The sequence below is a fragment of the Trichomycterus rosablanca genome, chromosome 9, assembly GCF_030014385.1.
Source record: "Trichomycterus rosablanca isolate fTriRos1 chromosome 9, fTriRos1.hap1, whole genome shotgun sequence".
Lineage (NCBI taxonomy): Eukaryota > Metazoa > Chordata > Actinopteri > Siluriformes > Trichomycteridae > Trichomycterus > Trichomycterus rosablanca.
The window spans coordinates 12,056,858-12,071,469 of record NC_085996.1 but is presented as its reverse complement, the minus strand read 5'-3'; the positions used below and the strand labels follow the sequence as shown (position 1 = coordinate 12,071,469).

Here is a 14,612-nt window from a genome sequence, read left to right as displayed (position 1 = left end):
CTCAGTCAAAAAAGCACATATATAAGGTCAAGGAGACCTAAAAAAAAGTCATGGTTTAAGGATGTTTAACAATCACATATTCTGGAAAGATGGACACGTACTCAGATGGGCACACGCTCTCAGAATTGGACCATGTTTAGTCCGAGCAGTTGAGTTTCCCACTCCCCCTCATTTTCACACAGGAAGTTCTTCCTGAACCAGGGTCACAGACACCAGACTCTAAGGGAGTGATCAAATTCCCAGTCCCGGCTTTAATCCCTGATTTCCTAGTTTTTAGCTCTAAAAGGAGAAACTGGAGGGTTTTACCCAATGGGACGACCCGAACTCTCATGACCTGCTGAACTGAAGCGACAGGCCAGCCAGGAGATTATGTAATGTGTTACGATCACATGGCAAAGTAGGACTACATGCTATACTCTGGACATCGGATGCTTTGTTAAACCAAAATTGAATTCTTCATTCTTTTACCTGCATTTTTTATGGATACTATGCAAACATTCAAGAATTAAACACTCCTTGATTTGTGTTTTGATGGTTCTAGAGCGAGTGCTGAAACAATGGGGGCAACACAGGAATCTGTCTAAGGACATCACATACATAAGTTAATTTGCTAATTTGTTGACATCAAGGATTTGCTGAGTTCTCATAGTCTGTAAAACCTTAAGAAGGGTGTCTTTAATGCTCCTTAAGGCCTTTTTGAAGTACATTGATAGATAAGTTATGAGATGTTCACTATACATCCACTGAATGGACATTTTGACTCATATGTAAGTGTAGAAATTGCCATGGCTGTAGTAAAGAATGACATATATGGTCATCCACAGCACATTTTGTGTCCATGAACTGGAATGGAAGTCAAGTTGACACCTGCTGACAGGAATTCAGTACACAACTTTAACAGGGCTGGAACACGCCTCGCTACAGTGAATGTGAGACGGATCTCCATGCACCTGCAGGAATATAAGTAGAACCCATTTGCAAACATTTCATCAAGGTAGAACAATACTGTGACTAAAGAGCCACAAACTTAAAAAGGGGGCAATTGCAGAGATTAGAAACACAAAAACATCTGCAACTCACAATGGAGAAAGTGGATGGAAAAGGGATAGTGCAGAAATAAGAATTCTGGCTGTCTGCAATAAACCAGCTCTTGGAAATATTACAGGGAACTGTTCAAACCTGCTGTCACCAACAAAACTCTAGTGGAACTAGTGGAACCCCTAGAGCACCAATACAAACTCCTTTCTGTGTAGAGTTTGCAAGTTTTCACCATGTCTGGGTGGGTTTCCTCTGGATGCTCCGGTTTCCTCCCACAGTTCAAAGACACAGAGTTAGGCTAATTGAAGTGACTGAAATCACCCTATGGATGTGTGTGTGTGTGTGTGTGTGTGTGTGTGTTTGCCCTGTGATGGACTGGCGACCTGTCCAGGGTGTTTTCTATCTTTTGCCTACTAAAATGCAACCACCTTGACCCTGAGTAGGCAAAAGCGATGGTACAACAGACAATAAATAAATGTATTATTATTATTATTATTATTATATTGCTGTGTGTGTGTGTGTGTGTGCCCTGCGATGAACTGGCGAACTGCCAGGGTGTTTTTTACCTTTTGCCCAGTGAGTTGCACCCACCGTGACCCAGAGTAGGCTACAGCCGTGGTAAAAGAGACAATGAATGAATGTTTCATTATTATTATTATTATTATTATTATTATTATTATTTTGCTGTGTGTGTGCCCTGTGATGGAGTAGCGACCTATCCAGGGTGTTTTTTATCTTTTGCCCAGTAAATTGCACCCACCGTGACCCTGAGTAGGCAAAAGCGTGGTAAAACAGACAATAAATGAATGTATTATCATTATTATTTTCATTATTATTATTATTATATTGCTGTGTGTGTGTGTGTGTGTGTGAGAGAGAGAGAGTGTGTGTCTGTTTACTTTGTGATGGACTAGCGACCTGTCCAGGGTGTTTTCTAACTTGCCCAGTGAACTGCACCCACCGTGACCCTGGTAAAACAGATAATGAATGAATGAATTAATTAATGTATTATTATTATTATTATTATTAATAATATACTGCTGTGTGTGACTGTGACTTTATGGACTGGTGACCTGTCTGGGATGTTCTATTGTACAGTGAATTGCACCCACCGTGACCCTGAGTGAATGAATGTATTATTATTATTATTATTATTATATTGCTTAATATATATGTTTAATTTATCTCCTGAAATGAAACTGTGTATACATAAGTAACAGGGTAAATTGAAGCCCCAGTACAGAGGTGTAGAAAAATTTGGGGGGTCACATGTAGGAAAAATGCGCATGCTGTCCGCATGGGGGCAGAATGTACCCAAAACTGCTTAGTGGGGGTTTCTGATGACCTCACTGCTACTGTTCGTGAGCGCGAACAATGAGAAAGGACCGTTTCCATCACATCTACAGCCTGAAATGTATTTATCTGCACATTCTAACATAAGCAAGCTGCATGTTTCTTACTAGGGGACAGAATTAAAACGTGACCCGGGTAGATTTAGCAGGAATACGACTCAGATCTGAATTAATATGGACAGTGTTTAACACACAGTGCGCGCTGTCTGCAGCGCAGCGCCCATAAATCAAACCCGGGCAGCGCTGGCTCGGATTCAAAGCGAGACCACGCCCCCTGTGTGGGCGGGGTTTAGGTGAGGATGAAAAGAACTGGTCGGGGTGGAGCGAGCAAATGTGAGAGCGCGCTGACGAGGACGAGCACGAGCAAAAGGAGTTCGTACTGGAGTTTGTGGATGCGCTCTATAATCGCGCTTTGTGACCGCGTCTAAAGGAGATATTAGACACAACGGGAACCGTACGCACACGCCGACAGTGAGAGGTAAGAATATGAGTTCGTATCAGCTCTATTCATCCCGCAGGAGGTGAATTTTCCTTCCTTTTGCGTCTGTTTTGCGTCATCTTTTGGTGCGTTTTGCGCATTTTACGCGTTATGGAACTGCTGGAACGGTTTTGACTGGAAATGTGTGCAAGAGTGAAGCTTTCTTGACATGTGAATAGAAGGATTAACTTAGGGTTTTGTCTAATAGTTAGTTGTGGTGAGAAAAAGTTAAATAGCACTTTATCTTTTATATGCATTAGATTACAATATTTGACATTAACACATAATATTTAATATTTACAATAAAATAATAATGTTTTACAGTACTTTTTGTCTGCATGTTTTTTTTGCTTTTTGCTTATGAATGCACAATAAATCATAGTACTTGTAAATAGTGCATAAAGTTCACTAAGAACATTAATTAAATACATACAAGACAAGTACAAAACATAAATTAAAGTGTAAAAATATAATATAGACTGACCTACAAACAAAAAGAAAAAGTTCTGTACAATACAATAAAATACAATACAATAAAAATGATGCATGAAATTTGCTTGTGGATGATTGTAGACACACGTGTTACATAAATAACAAAAACAATTAACAGTAAGTATTTAAACTGAAGGACAGTAGTGTGTTGATGTAATACAGTGTATTCATGTAGAACTGATGCCCCCAGTCTACTCCCCCAGGATTCATGTATCAATCCACCAATATAGACCAATAGAATGTTAACATACTAGCAAACTTTGACTATCATTACTGATGCAAAAAAAAAAAAGAGACATATTCTAATATTTAATGTTTACAATAAAATAATAATGTTTTACAGTACTTTTGTCTGCATTTTTATTTGCTTTTTGCTTATGAATGCACAATAAATCAGAGTACTGTACTTGTAAATAGTGCATAAAGTTCACTAAGAACATACAAGACAAGTACAAGACATAAATTAAAGTGTAAAAATATAATATAGACTGACCTACAAACACAAAGAAAAAGTTCTATACAATACAAGAAAATACAATAAAAATGATGCATTTAATTTGCTTGTGGATAATTGTAGACACGCGTGTTCACAAAACAAAAACAAATAACAGTAAGTATTTAAACTGAAGGACAGAAGGTGTGTTGATGTGATGCACTGTATTCATTAGAACTGATGCCCCCAGTCTACTCCCCCAGGATTCATGTATCAATCCACCAATATAGACAGATAGAATGTTAACATACTAGCAAACTTTGACCATCATTACTGATGCAAAACAATAAGTCATATATTTAATCCTTATTCATATAGGTTTGTTTTCAGTAGGATGAGATGCACTGGCTCTTTGTCTGCACGCTGGACTGTTTGATTATTGAAGCACAATAACACAGTGCCTGTGAACAGAGCGTGAACGGTGTTGACTGGGGATATTATGAGAAAGAGTGAGGCTCTACTAGAAATGAATGAAAGTATGAGTGCATGTAGGTGGTGTGTTTTGTGGTTTACTGACCCTCTGACTCAAGTCAGACAAAGATATTCCGAGAATGTCTAACTCCAAGCAGAAGAGTAATATTTACTATGACATGTACTGTATTATGATTGGTTTGTACAATTCTTTCAATGCAAGCACTGCATAACTGCATAATTTACATTAAGTACTTTGAGCATACCATGCTCATAAATGGAAATACTTCATATCTGTGCATTTTGGAAAATTTGCATGTTCAAGTACCATCAATCAGATAATATTACTGGAAATCTGTGAAAGAGTGAAGAGCTGACCAACTGACACATATCTGAATCGTACATTCCACCAGTCTAAGTAGAGGTAAACGATATGAAAATATTTACTGTCTAAAGAGGTCTGCTGGTGGAGACGTTGCTCTATGGTTTATGCCTTCGCTCCTGCCTCTAAATCCTTCGGGCAGAGCTGCTTCACACTCTTTCCAGAGGAAAGGAATGTGAAAGCATGGTAGAGGAGAGAGATTTCATTCATACATGACTCCAACGGAGCATGATCTTTAAATAGTTCAGGTTTTCTTCTCCTGAGGTTAAAATAATGTGTTAAAATATATAGCATTATGTTATATTGGATACTGCATTGAGGGGATTTGCTATATTGCCCTTGACGGATCAACAAAATAACATGAATGGTGTTAACAATCCATGAAAGAATGAGACTCTACTACATCTAAGTAAAAAAAAAAACAATAGCTATACCAAACCTACAGTTTATTGACCTACTAACTCTTAGCTGATTTAAATAATTCATTATTATTCATTATTCATTATTACACATATCCCTAAGACTAAGCTTTTTAAGCATTTAGGAAAATTGGTACTGTAGGGGATGTAGCGTAAACAGTGTTGACTGGGAAAAATGTAAACAATGAGTACCCTGACATGTCAATGAATGAATAGAGTTACTGGTTTGCTGACCTGCTAACTCAGATCAGATTGAGACTCTCCAAGAATGCTCTAACACTGAGCAACAAAAGGTAATATACTCGAATGATTTCCTCTATAGTTCTGCCAGTGCAATCATCTGGATCGGCTGCCTGTCTTCCAAGAAATCAGAACCAGGCAGCCGTCATCAAGAATGGCATTTTTGGGTCATGTCGGTAAATCAAAAGCAAAGCTGTTGTCCGGTGCAATTTTCGTTTGGTCTAATTTTGCACAAGCGTTCATTTGGATACGTTCTTTATTTGTTGGCAGTGTGTTTTAGATGATTTGCTTACTGGAGCAGTGTAACTTGAATTGTTTTGACTGGAATTTGTAATAGACTAAGGCTTTAAGAGTGATTACAAACTGATGTATTGCAATGACTTTTCAATATTTCTTGATTTTGCAAGAATTTGTCAGGTCTCTCTATGGGTGTTTTGCACTAGGAAATGTAAATACAGATGGGTTTTATAGACAGATGTGCTACCTGACATTATTTTTAGGCATTGACAGCTATAGGCTTCTAGAATACTTCTATGTTTGCTAATGCAGTACTAAATAACCTTGGCTCTTGGGCATCCAGTTAATCAATCTTTTTCTACTTTTGCAGCTTGTTTATAAAATCCACAATGCCAGCCATGATGAAGAACTCCGACCTGGAGTTTGACTCCTTCCAGCCGTGTTTCTACCCTGACGAGGACGACTTCTACTTGTGCGGCCCGGGTGAAGACATCTGGAAGAAATTCGAGCTGCTACCGACCCCGCCACTATCTCCCAGCCGGGCTGCTCTGGCCGGCATGGACTTCGCGCTAGAGTGTGAGTCCTCGGGAGTGTTTGGTCTGAACGATCCGCTCGACTGGGCCTCCGAACTGTTCCTCCTCCCGCCTCAGGACCCCGAGGACGAAGCGTGGCGCATACCGGAGGGAGACCTGTTCGGTGCGTGTGCCCTGGATGACCCGGTCATCCTGCAGGACTGCATGTGGAGTGGCTTCTCGGCACGAGAGAAGCTGGAGCGAGCTGTCAGCGAGAGGCTGGGGCGGACGGTCGCAGTTTGTGCGTCTTCGGGATCGTCTGGACTTAAAAACGAGGAGATCAAGGTGCCTGAGATGAGCAGCGCAGGACCTGGGACAGAGTGTGTGGACCCTGCTGTGGTTTTCCCCTTCCCAGTCAATAAAAAGAGCACCTCGCAGAGCACAGCACTGGTTCCTGAGGCGAAACACTCGGATGATGAACTAAGTGAATCTGGTAAGAGCAAATGGACACTCTCTTTGAATCCTTTTTTAAAACTGTGAGGTGTTGAGGCATACTTGTTGGGGCGTCAATATGTAAGCATTGACCATACTTAGGCACTGTATGCCAGTGTAGTTTGTTGAACCTGGATATGTTGGACCTGGTGTGTCTCAATACCAAGGTTCAAGAAGAGTCACTTCATTTACCTGTTGTGGGCCCCAAATCCCAAAAAGAAAAGATCATGGGAATGTCACTGTACTTTAGGATGTGTCTGATCGGGGGTACTACAAAGGTAAAAAGATGAAAGATGTAAATAGCACTGAATGGCCAAGGGGGACCCCCCTGGACCATTTGCCCAAAAAGAATGTTTGAGGAATGGGGGCAGTAAATGTACCCATCAAGGGGACCAACATTCTAAACACATCAAGGGGAGCAAGCTATTCTAAACACAATTATTACTGTTTTGGTCAGATCACATGATACCTTAAATTGGAGTGTCTTGCTAAGGGTCGATTATGAAGAGTATGTGTATTACATAATATCTCAGTGTCTACTAGCTGGTGTCCAGCAGGTGGCAACAATATCCGACCCTGATCGTGTGTGTGTTATTTTTTGTTATTCCGTCTTAAATCGATTGAGAGTGTAGAAGGCCATTCCTGGAAAATTCGCACACGTGTACTTTAATAGGTCTCTTCCTGACCGATCGAAGCCGTTGTTTGGTATGCAAATCCAGAGCGACCGCCTCACGTGAGCGCGAGTTCGAGACCTGGCATCAGTTCCGGCGTGTGGTCTGCATAGAAGCGGTGTAGTCAGCGAGAGTAAGAGTGTGTGTGAGAGAGAGAGAGAGCTAGGGCTTGACTTGGCAGATGGACAAACCCGCCAAAGGCTGCGGAATAATAACGAGGGAGGGAAAAAAACAGCACCAGCCGTCTCTCTTTACAACCTTTGAACGAGCGCGATCTTCCTTCAGCTGTCCGCCTGGCTCAGGTCCAGGTCATGTGCCCCGGGGTTCGGCCAAAAGCCCGCGAATGATCACAGCTCTCGATTACAACGCTCCTTCTGCGCTCGCTCTGAGTGGGCCCTTTTTTTTACCCTCCCTACTTTCCAGACCCAAAATAAAACGTAGCCCCTAGCAATAAAGAATGAAAAGAAAAAGGACTTTTTTTGCCTTCCGTAAAGCCACCCAGTCTTGCCACACGCAGACAGATTCCTGATGAGCTTGTTTGAAGTGTAAGACTGTAGGATTCTAGTAAATGGCAAACACACTTCTCAAGTGGCTTGGCTGATAATCACGTCTATTATTTTATAAATACGGCCCTGGGGCTGTTGCGTCTAAGGTGTCTCCCGTCTCCACACCTGGACTGTCCGTAGGCGAAGTGACGACAAAGCAAACACCGGCGTGCATTCCTATCAAAGCCTTTCAAAAGGTGTATTAAAAAGTGTAAAACAAGTGACATTAGACACCCCAACCCTACCCAAAAAAATGGTTTGTTAACACTGTCTTTTTATTCTTCACGACAGACGACAACTCGGACGAAGAAGACGACGATGATGAAGATGATGAGGAAGACGAGGAAGAAATCGATGTAGTCACTGTTGAGAAGCGGCGCTCCACCGTTCCCAGGACCCACAACCAGGTTTCGTCATCGTCGAGCCGGACGAACTCGGGTTCCAGCCGCCCCCACGAGCTCATCTTGAAAAGAACGGCGACCGCCTCTATCCACCAGCAGCAGCACAACTACGCAGCCCCTTCCCCTTACTCTGACCATTCGGACCTTCCCTGCGCCCCCCCCTCCAAGAAACTCAGGTCAGAAAGCAGTTCCGGCTCCCAGCGCAGCACCAAATCCAGTTCCTCGTTGCCGCACTCTCCGAACGGAGCCCAGCGTCTCAGGAAAAGCGGCTCGGGCTCCGACTCGGAGGACAGCGAGCGCAGACGCAACCACAACATCCTGGAGCGTCAGCGACGCAACGACCTCCGCTCCAGCTTCCTGACGCTCCGGGACCAGCTTCCAGAACTAGCCAAAAACGACAAGGCAGCCAAGGTGCTGATACTTAAAAAGGCCACGGAATACGTGGGCTCGCTCGAGGCTCAGGAGCTTCGGCTCCGTCAGGAAAGGGACAGGCTCCAGGCGAAGAGGCAGCAGCTACTTCGACGCCTGGAGCAAGCCAGGACTCGCTAAAGTTAACTGTTAGCACTCACGGCTGATGAAACAGCCTGAATCCTTACGGACACTCACTGCCGCCACTTTCTTTGCACATTTTTGGACGTCAAGAATGTTTTGGGTTTACTTCGCTCATTCCGGTCACATCGAGGAACACAGTATGCGACAGGGAAGAGAAGGGGGCGCTCCCTTTTCTCCGTCGGTTTCGTTTTTTGTTGTTTTTTTTCTTTTCGTTTGGGTTCTCTCGGACCCGTTTCACAGGACTGGTGGGACGTGAAAGTCGACGAGGAACACGCAATACAACACAACCACTTTGCCTTTATTCTTCACAATAAGCAAAAAGACTTTAAATAACGGACTCGTGTCGGGCCCGCGGGGGCTCGACTCTCAGACCTCTCGATGGTGCTGATGCTCCCGGATATACCTCTGCGCACCTTGATGTCGGTTTAGCAAAACACTATCAGTCTGCCTTGTTTTGTTTGTTTTTTTCTAAGAAAATATCAAAAAACGCTGCCAATATACCAAGACTGGAAGTTTATATACCTTTATTAAGTACTGTATGACCTCGATTTGCGAGGAACTTTGTAATATAATATCGTTCTTTCCGTTTCTTCTTACGTTCTTTGTTCACACAATACTTACTAATTTGTACGCCTATGCTTTAGTGTGCTCCTGATACATACTAAAAATCGATACTTATATTTTCGTATGAAAATGAGTTGAGTAGATATCACTATCTTGTTTTATCTCTTTTCTCCCTTTTATTCTTTTTGTACAGAAATCTTTTTACATTTACCTTCCCTCTCGTTTTGTTTATATATTTGTACCTATCAGGTTCATAGAACTGGGTCGACGGGAATGTCTTTTTTTCACTCTCTCTTTTGTACATGTACATGTTAGTGCTGCAACTCATAGCACTTTGAAATACCTCAATTTGAAAAATAAATAGAAATTGAAAACATACATTTGTTGGTCTTGAGTTATTGAACACGCAGAATTGAGAGCGAATGAATGACTAATGTTCAGTGAGTGGCTACCATCTTCATCCCAATGTTCCCCAGGATGGGCTGTGGTACCTGGCACCTCCTGGTTTCTACACACACTGTCCATTTTATCAGCTCCACTTACCATATAGGAGCACTGTAGTTCTACAATTACTGACTGTAGTCCATCTGTTTCTTCAATGGTCAGGACCACCACAGAGCAGGTATCATTTAAGTGGTGGATCATTCTCAGCAATGCAATGACACTGACATGGTGGTGGTGTGTTAGTGTGTGTGGTGCTGGTATGAGTGGAGTTTTTAAATACCGTGTCCACTTACTGTCCACTCTATTAGACACTCCTACCTAGTTGGTCCACCTCGTAGATGTAAAGTCTATCTATTGCGGCTGTTTGAGTTGGTCATCTTCTAGACCTTCATCAGTGGTCACAGGACGCTGCCCACGGGGTGCTGTTGGACTATTCTCAGTCCAGCAGTGACAGTGAGGTGTTTAAAAACTCCATCAGCGCTGCTGTGTCTTATCCACTCATACCAGCACAACACACACTAACACACCACCACTATGTCAGTGTCACTGCAGTGCTGAGAATGATCCACCACCCAAATAATACCTGCTCTTTGGTGGTCCTGTGGGGGGTCCTGTCCATTGAAGAACAGCAGGCTAAAAAAGTATGATGTAGAGAAACAGATGGACTACAGTCAGTAATTATAGAACTACAAAGTGCTTCTATATGGTAAGTGGAGCAGATAAAATGGACAGTGAGTGTCATAATGTTATGCCTCATCGGTGTAAAGTGTTGGCTCAGGATGCCAACCAGCACCTTGTGCCCAGTGATTTATTAAACAGGATGCAGTTCCACCCACTTTGACCAGAATGAAGCAGGTGTGAATGAATGAATGAATTAATTTCAGGTTGTGTTGCTGCCTTCAGGCCTACAGGTTTGATTCTTAGCTCCACTTAGTGTCTATGTAAAGTATGGCATGCTGGTAAGTAGATTGTCTGCTCTCATTCTTGCCTGGTGGCTAATGTTCCCAGGAATAAGCTCCAGACTGGTATATATGCCCGCTTTATGCCCAGTGTTTTCCTGGATAGGCTCTGGCACTACTGAGACTGTCACCAGCATGGCACATTCGATACATAAATGGAATGTATGTTCTAATGAATGGATGAGCTAAGGTAGTAACTTGAATAAATAATTGAGAGAATTAATGAATGAATGTTCTTATTAATGATGCAGTAGGTGTTGCTGCCTCCAGGTTCCTAGGTTCAATCCCTAGATTATGTATGTATGTAAGTGTTGTAGTGCTACATGTAATTGACTCTCTTTTGAATTAAGTACAGATGTTTCAGCCACACTTGTCGCTAACAGATGTGTAAAATCAATGATATATAATTAAATACTTCCAACTCAGTGGCACCAGATTAAAAATGGCTCGTTACTGTTCCAGCACGACTGTTACCCCCTGTACTCAAAGCTCTTTTGAATAAATGGGTGCAAATGTTCTGGAAAAGGAAGGGTGAACTGGATAAGTGAGCTAGCCAGTGTGTGCTTATTTGTGCCTGGTGTTTTTTGGATGGAAGTCAAAGTGGTGCAGCTGATAAAGTGGGTGCTTGAGGACCTGGGTTCAATCCTGGTAGGGTGTATTCTTGTCTCGCCCAGTTTTCCCAGGTGATTCCTGACCTTATTTTTTATAATTTTAACCTTAAATTAGTATAAATGAACCAGTTAATGATGTTAATGGATAAACTCTGGACCCTTAATGACCAGGTCCACACAGAAGTCAGTGGTAGCCTGGTGGGTGGAGCTTGGGACTATCAATTGGAAGGATGTGGGTACGAATCCTGGCTAGAACCTTGAGCAAGGCACTTAACGCCATACACTGGCCAACCCTGCACTCTGACCCCAGCATTCAAACAAGCTCGGATATGCGGACTAAGAATTTTATCCTACTGTATATGACAAATAAAGGCATCCCATCTGCCCTAGATTATTAAGTCACAAGAACATCCCTGTCATCTCAAACACGACCATAATCAACCAAATACTCTATGAAGGTTAAATCAGCTATATAAAAAGAGAAAAAAAAAATTGATGTACATCTTGAGGGAACATCAGTCCTTCATAGAGCAGCTTGAGATTTAATTTGAGAGTCTAATGAATCTCGGTCCCAAATGATCATCCCTCCAAGCTCTGGAAATTGGCTTCTATTTTATGTATTAGAATTTTATACATTGTAATTTCTCTAGAGAAAAAAAGAATTGATACATTGATGTAGCAATCAGATGAACAGTCAAATATTCACATCAACATTCAGTTTTTTAATAGTAGTTCTATTATTAGCTTACACTCAGCAAGCACTTTATTAGGTACAGCTGGTACATCTGGTACGTACATTTTTGGATTATTTCATAAGCTACACCAACCGTACAGATAAACGTTATGGCCGTACAATTACTAAATGTAGCCCATTATGTGCCCTGTAGCTTATTTATTAATAAAAAAGGGAAGTATCCCTACTGACCAGATGTTTATTGGTAGACTATTCTCAGCACTGCAATGACAAACATGAGTTGTTCTTGTATAAATGGCTTAATCAGGTTCAGCAGTGTTGTTGGGGTTTTTAAACACCTCAGTGTTAATACTAGGAGAACAATGGAAATTTTGCTCCAACCAAAAATAGAATATAATCCAGTTATCCACTTATCAGCTCCACTTACCATATAGAAGCACTTTGTAGTTCTACAATTACTGACTGTAGTCCACCTATTTCTCTACATACTTTTTTAGCCTGCTTTCTCCCTGTTCTTCAATGGTCAGGACCCCCACAGGACCACCACAGAGTAGGTATTATTTAGGTGGGGGGTCATTCTCAGCACTGAAGTGGCACTGACATGGTGGTGGTCTGTTAGTGTGAGTTGTGCTGGTATGAGTGGATCAGACACAGCAGCGCTGCTGGAGTTTTTAAATACCGTGTCCACTCACAGTCCACTCTATTAGACACTCCTACCTAGTTGGTCTACCTTGTAGACGTAAAGTCAGAGACGATCGCTCATCTATTGCTGCTGTTCGAGTTGGTCATCTTCTAAACCTTCATTCACAGGACGCTGCCCACGGGGCTGTGTTGGCTGGATATATTTTTGGTTGGTGGACTATTCTCAGTCCAGCAGTGACAGTGAGGTGTTTAAAAACTTCAGCATAGCAGCACAACACACACTAACACACCACCACCATGTCAGTGTCACTGCAGTGCTGAGAATGACCCAGCACCCAAATAATACCTGCTCTGTAGTAGTCCTGTAGGGGTCCTGACCATTGAAGAACAGGGTGAAAGCAGGTTAAAAAAGTATGTAGAGAAACAGATGGACTACAATCAGTAATTGTAGAACAACAAAGTGCTTCTATATGGTAAGTGGAGCTGATAAAATGGACAATGTGTGTAGAAACAATGTTATGTTATGGCTGATCAGTGTGTAGTGTATATACGCTGGATCACGGATCCTGTATGGAGGTTCCTTTGGATTTATAAATGGGTTACTACAATCAGTAATTGTATACCCAGAAATCCAGCTGTGTGGTAGGTGTAGCTTATAAAATAATGAATAAATAGAAGTAGCAGATAGATGTCTGGTGTTTTTTTCTCAAAGCTTAGTATCACAACCTAGGACTTGTATTAGATTATAATGTTTGATTAAAGCTTATGGCCCCATCACCCTAAAAAAGCCCCATAATGAATGAATGATTGATTAATTTCTATTTTGGTCAAGAAAGGTTCCACTAAAACACACTGTATTCTATTTTAGATATAAAACATGAGAGAAACAGGAGGCTGATTACTTGTTTTCACTGTACCACTACTGTACATTGTACATTTTCTACCCTGTTTTACCCCGTCTCATTTATTTTATTACCTTTCACTCCATTCTGTTCAGGCTGACTGGCCCTTTGACGGAAAAAAAAAGAAAATCGTCCCTCTCTGTGCCCCCGTGATTGTAAAGGATAGGGCACGCACAGATGCCCTTCTAGGAGGGCGCACACAAAAACACGCGCTCCCTCACCAAGAGGCGACATTGAAGCGTGCTAGGCGTACACACAGCGCCATTCCTCGCTTCATTGTTCGTCCGGTTGGCATGGAAACCGGAGCAGCTGCAGCATGGCGTACTCGGAGCTGAAGCGATGTTTTATCCCGCGCGTGTGTGTTCTCTCCTTTGTGCCCGCGCGATCGTGACCGGGGTGTCTAAGCGGGTCGTTGATTATTAAGTCCAGGCCACATGGCATGAAAGTGTGCTCTGAAAGAAGGGAGAGAGAAAAAAATCTGGAAGGTGAAAGAAGTCCTTTAGGAGTCGTACAGTTCGGCGTACAGTTCGCAGTCTGGATATTACATAACAGAGGTTAGAGGTTACATAACAGTCTGAGATATCAGTGTGTGTGGGTGGGTATGTGTGTGTGTGTGTGAAGTTCGATCCGCAGGATGAGGTAACCATGGGAGACCCTACTGTACCATCTGTCCCGCGGCTTATCTCGTCTGGTTATGGAGAAAAAAACAAAAACACAGAGACGGACGCAGACTAAACCAATAGAGCCTGCTGAAGAGACAAAGTCCAGATACACATTTACACATGCACACACACACACACACACACACACACACAGACACACACAGTGCTGATTGAATAATATTGTATTTTTATTACAGCGAATGTCACAGAAAATATGTGGACATAAGAAAGCAGGCCAGCTGTAGCCTAGTGTTTAAGGTACTGGACCAGTGATCAGAGGGTAGCTGGTTCAAGCCACACCACTGCCAGGTTGCTGCTGTTGGGCCCTTGAGCAAGGCCATTAACCCTCATTAACGTCATTGCTCAGACTGTATACTGTAACTGTAAGTCGCTTTGGATAAAGGCGTCTGCTAAATGCT

The 14,612-nt window shown here is 42.3% G+C and overlaps 1 protein-coding gene across 1 annotated transcript; it reads left to right on the top strand.

The window, feature by feature from the left end:
* The first annotated feature begins 2,763 nt into the window (after nucleotides 1–2,763).
* On the top strand, nucleotides 2,764–9,619 carry mycn (MYCN proto-oncogene, bHLH transcription factor). Its single transcript, XM_063001145.1, has 3 exons — nucleotides 2,764–2,868; nucleotides 5,913–6,547; nucleotides 8,054–9,619. Exons 2-3 carry the CDS (start codon nucleotides 5,932–5,934, stop codon nucleotides 8,710–8,712), a joined length of 1,275 nt encoding a protein of 424 aa, XP_062857215.1. The 5' UTR covers nucleotides 2,764–2,868; nucleotides 5,913–5,931; the 3' UTR covers nucleotides 8,713–9,619.
* The last annotated feature ends 4,993 nt before the right edge of the window (nucleotides 9,620–14,612 follow it).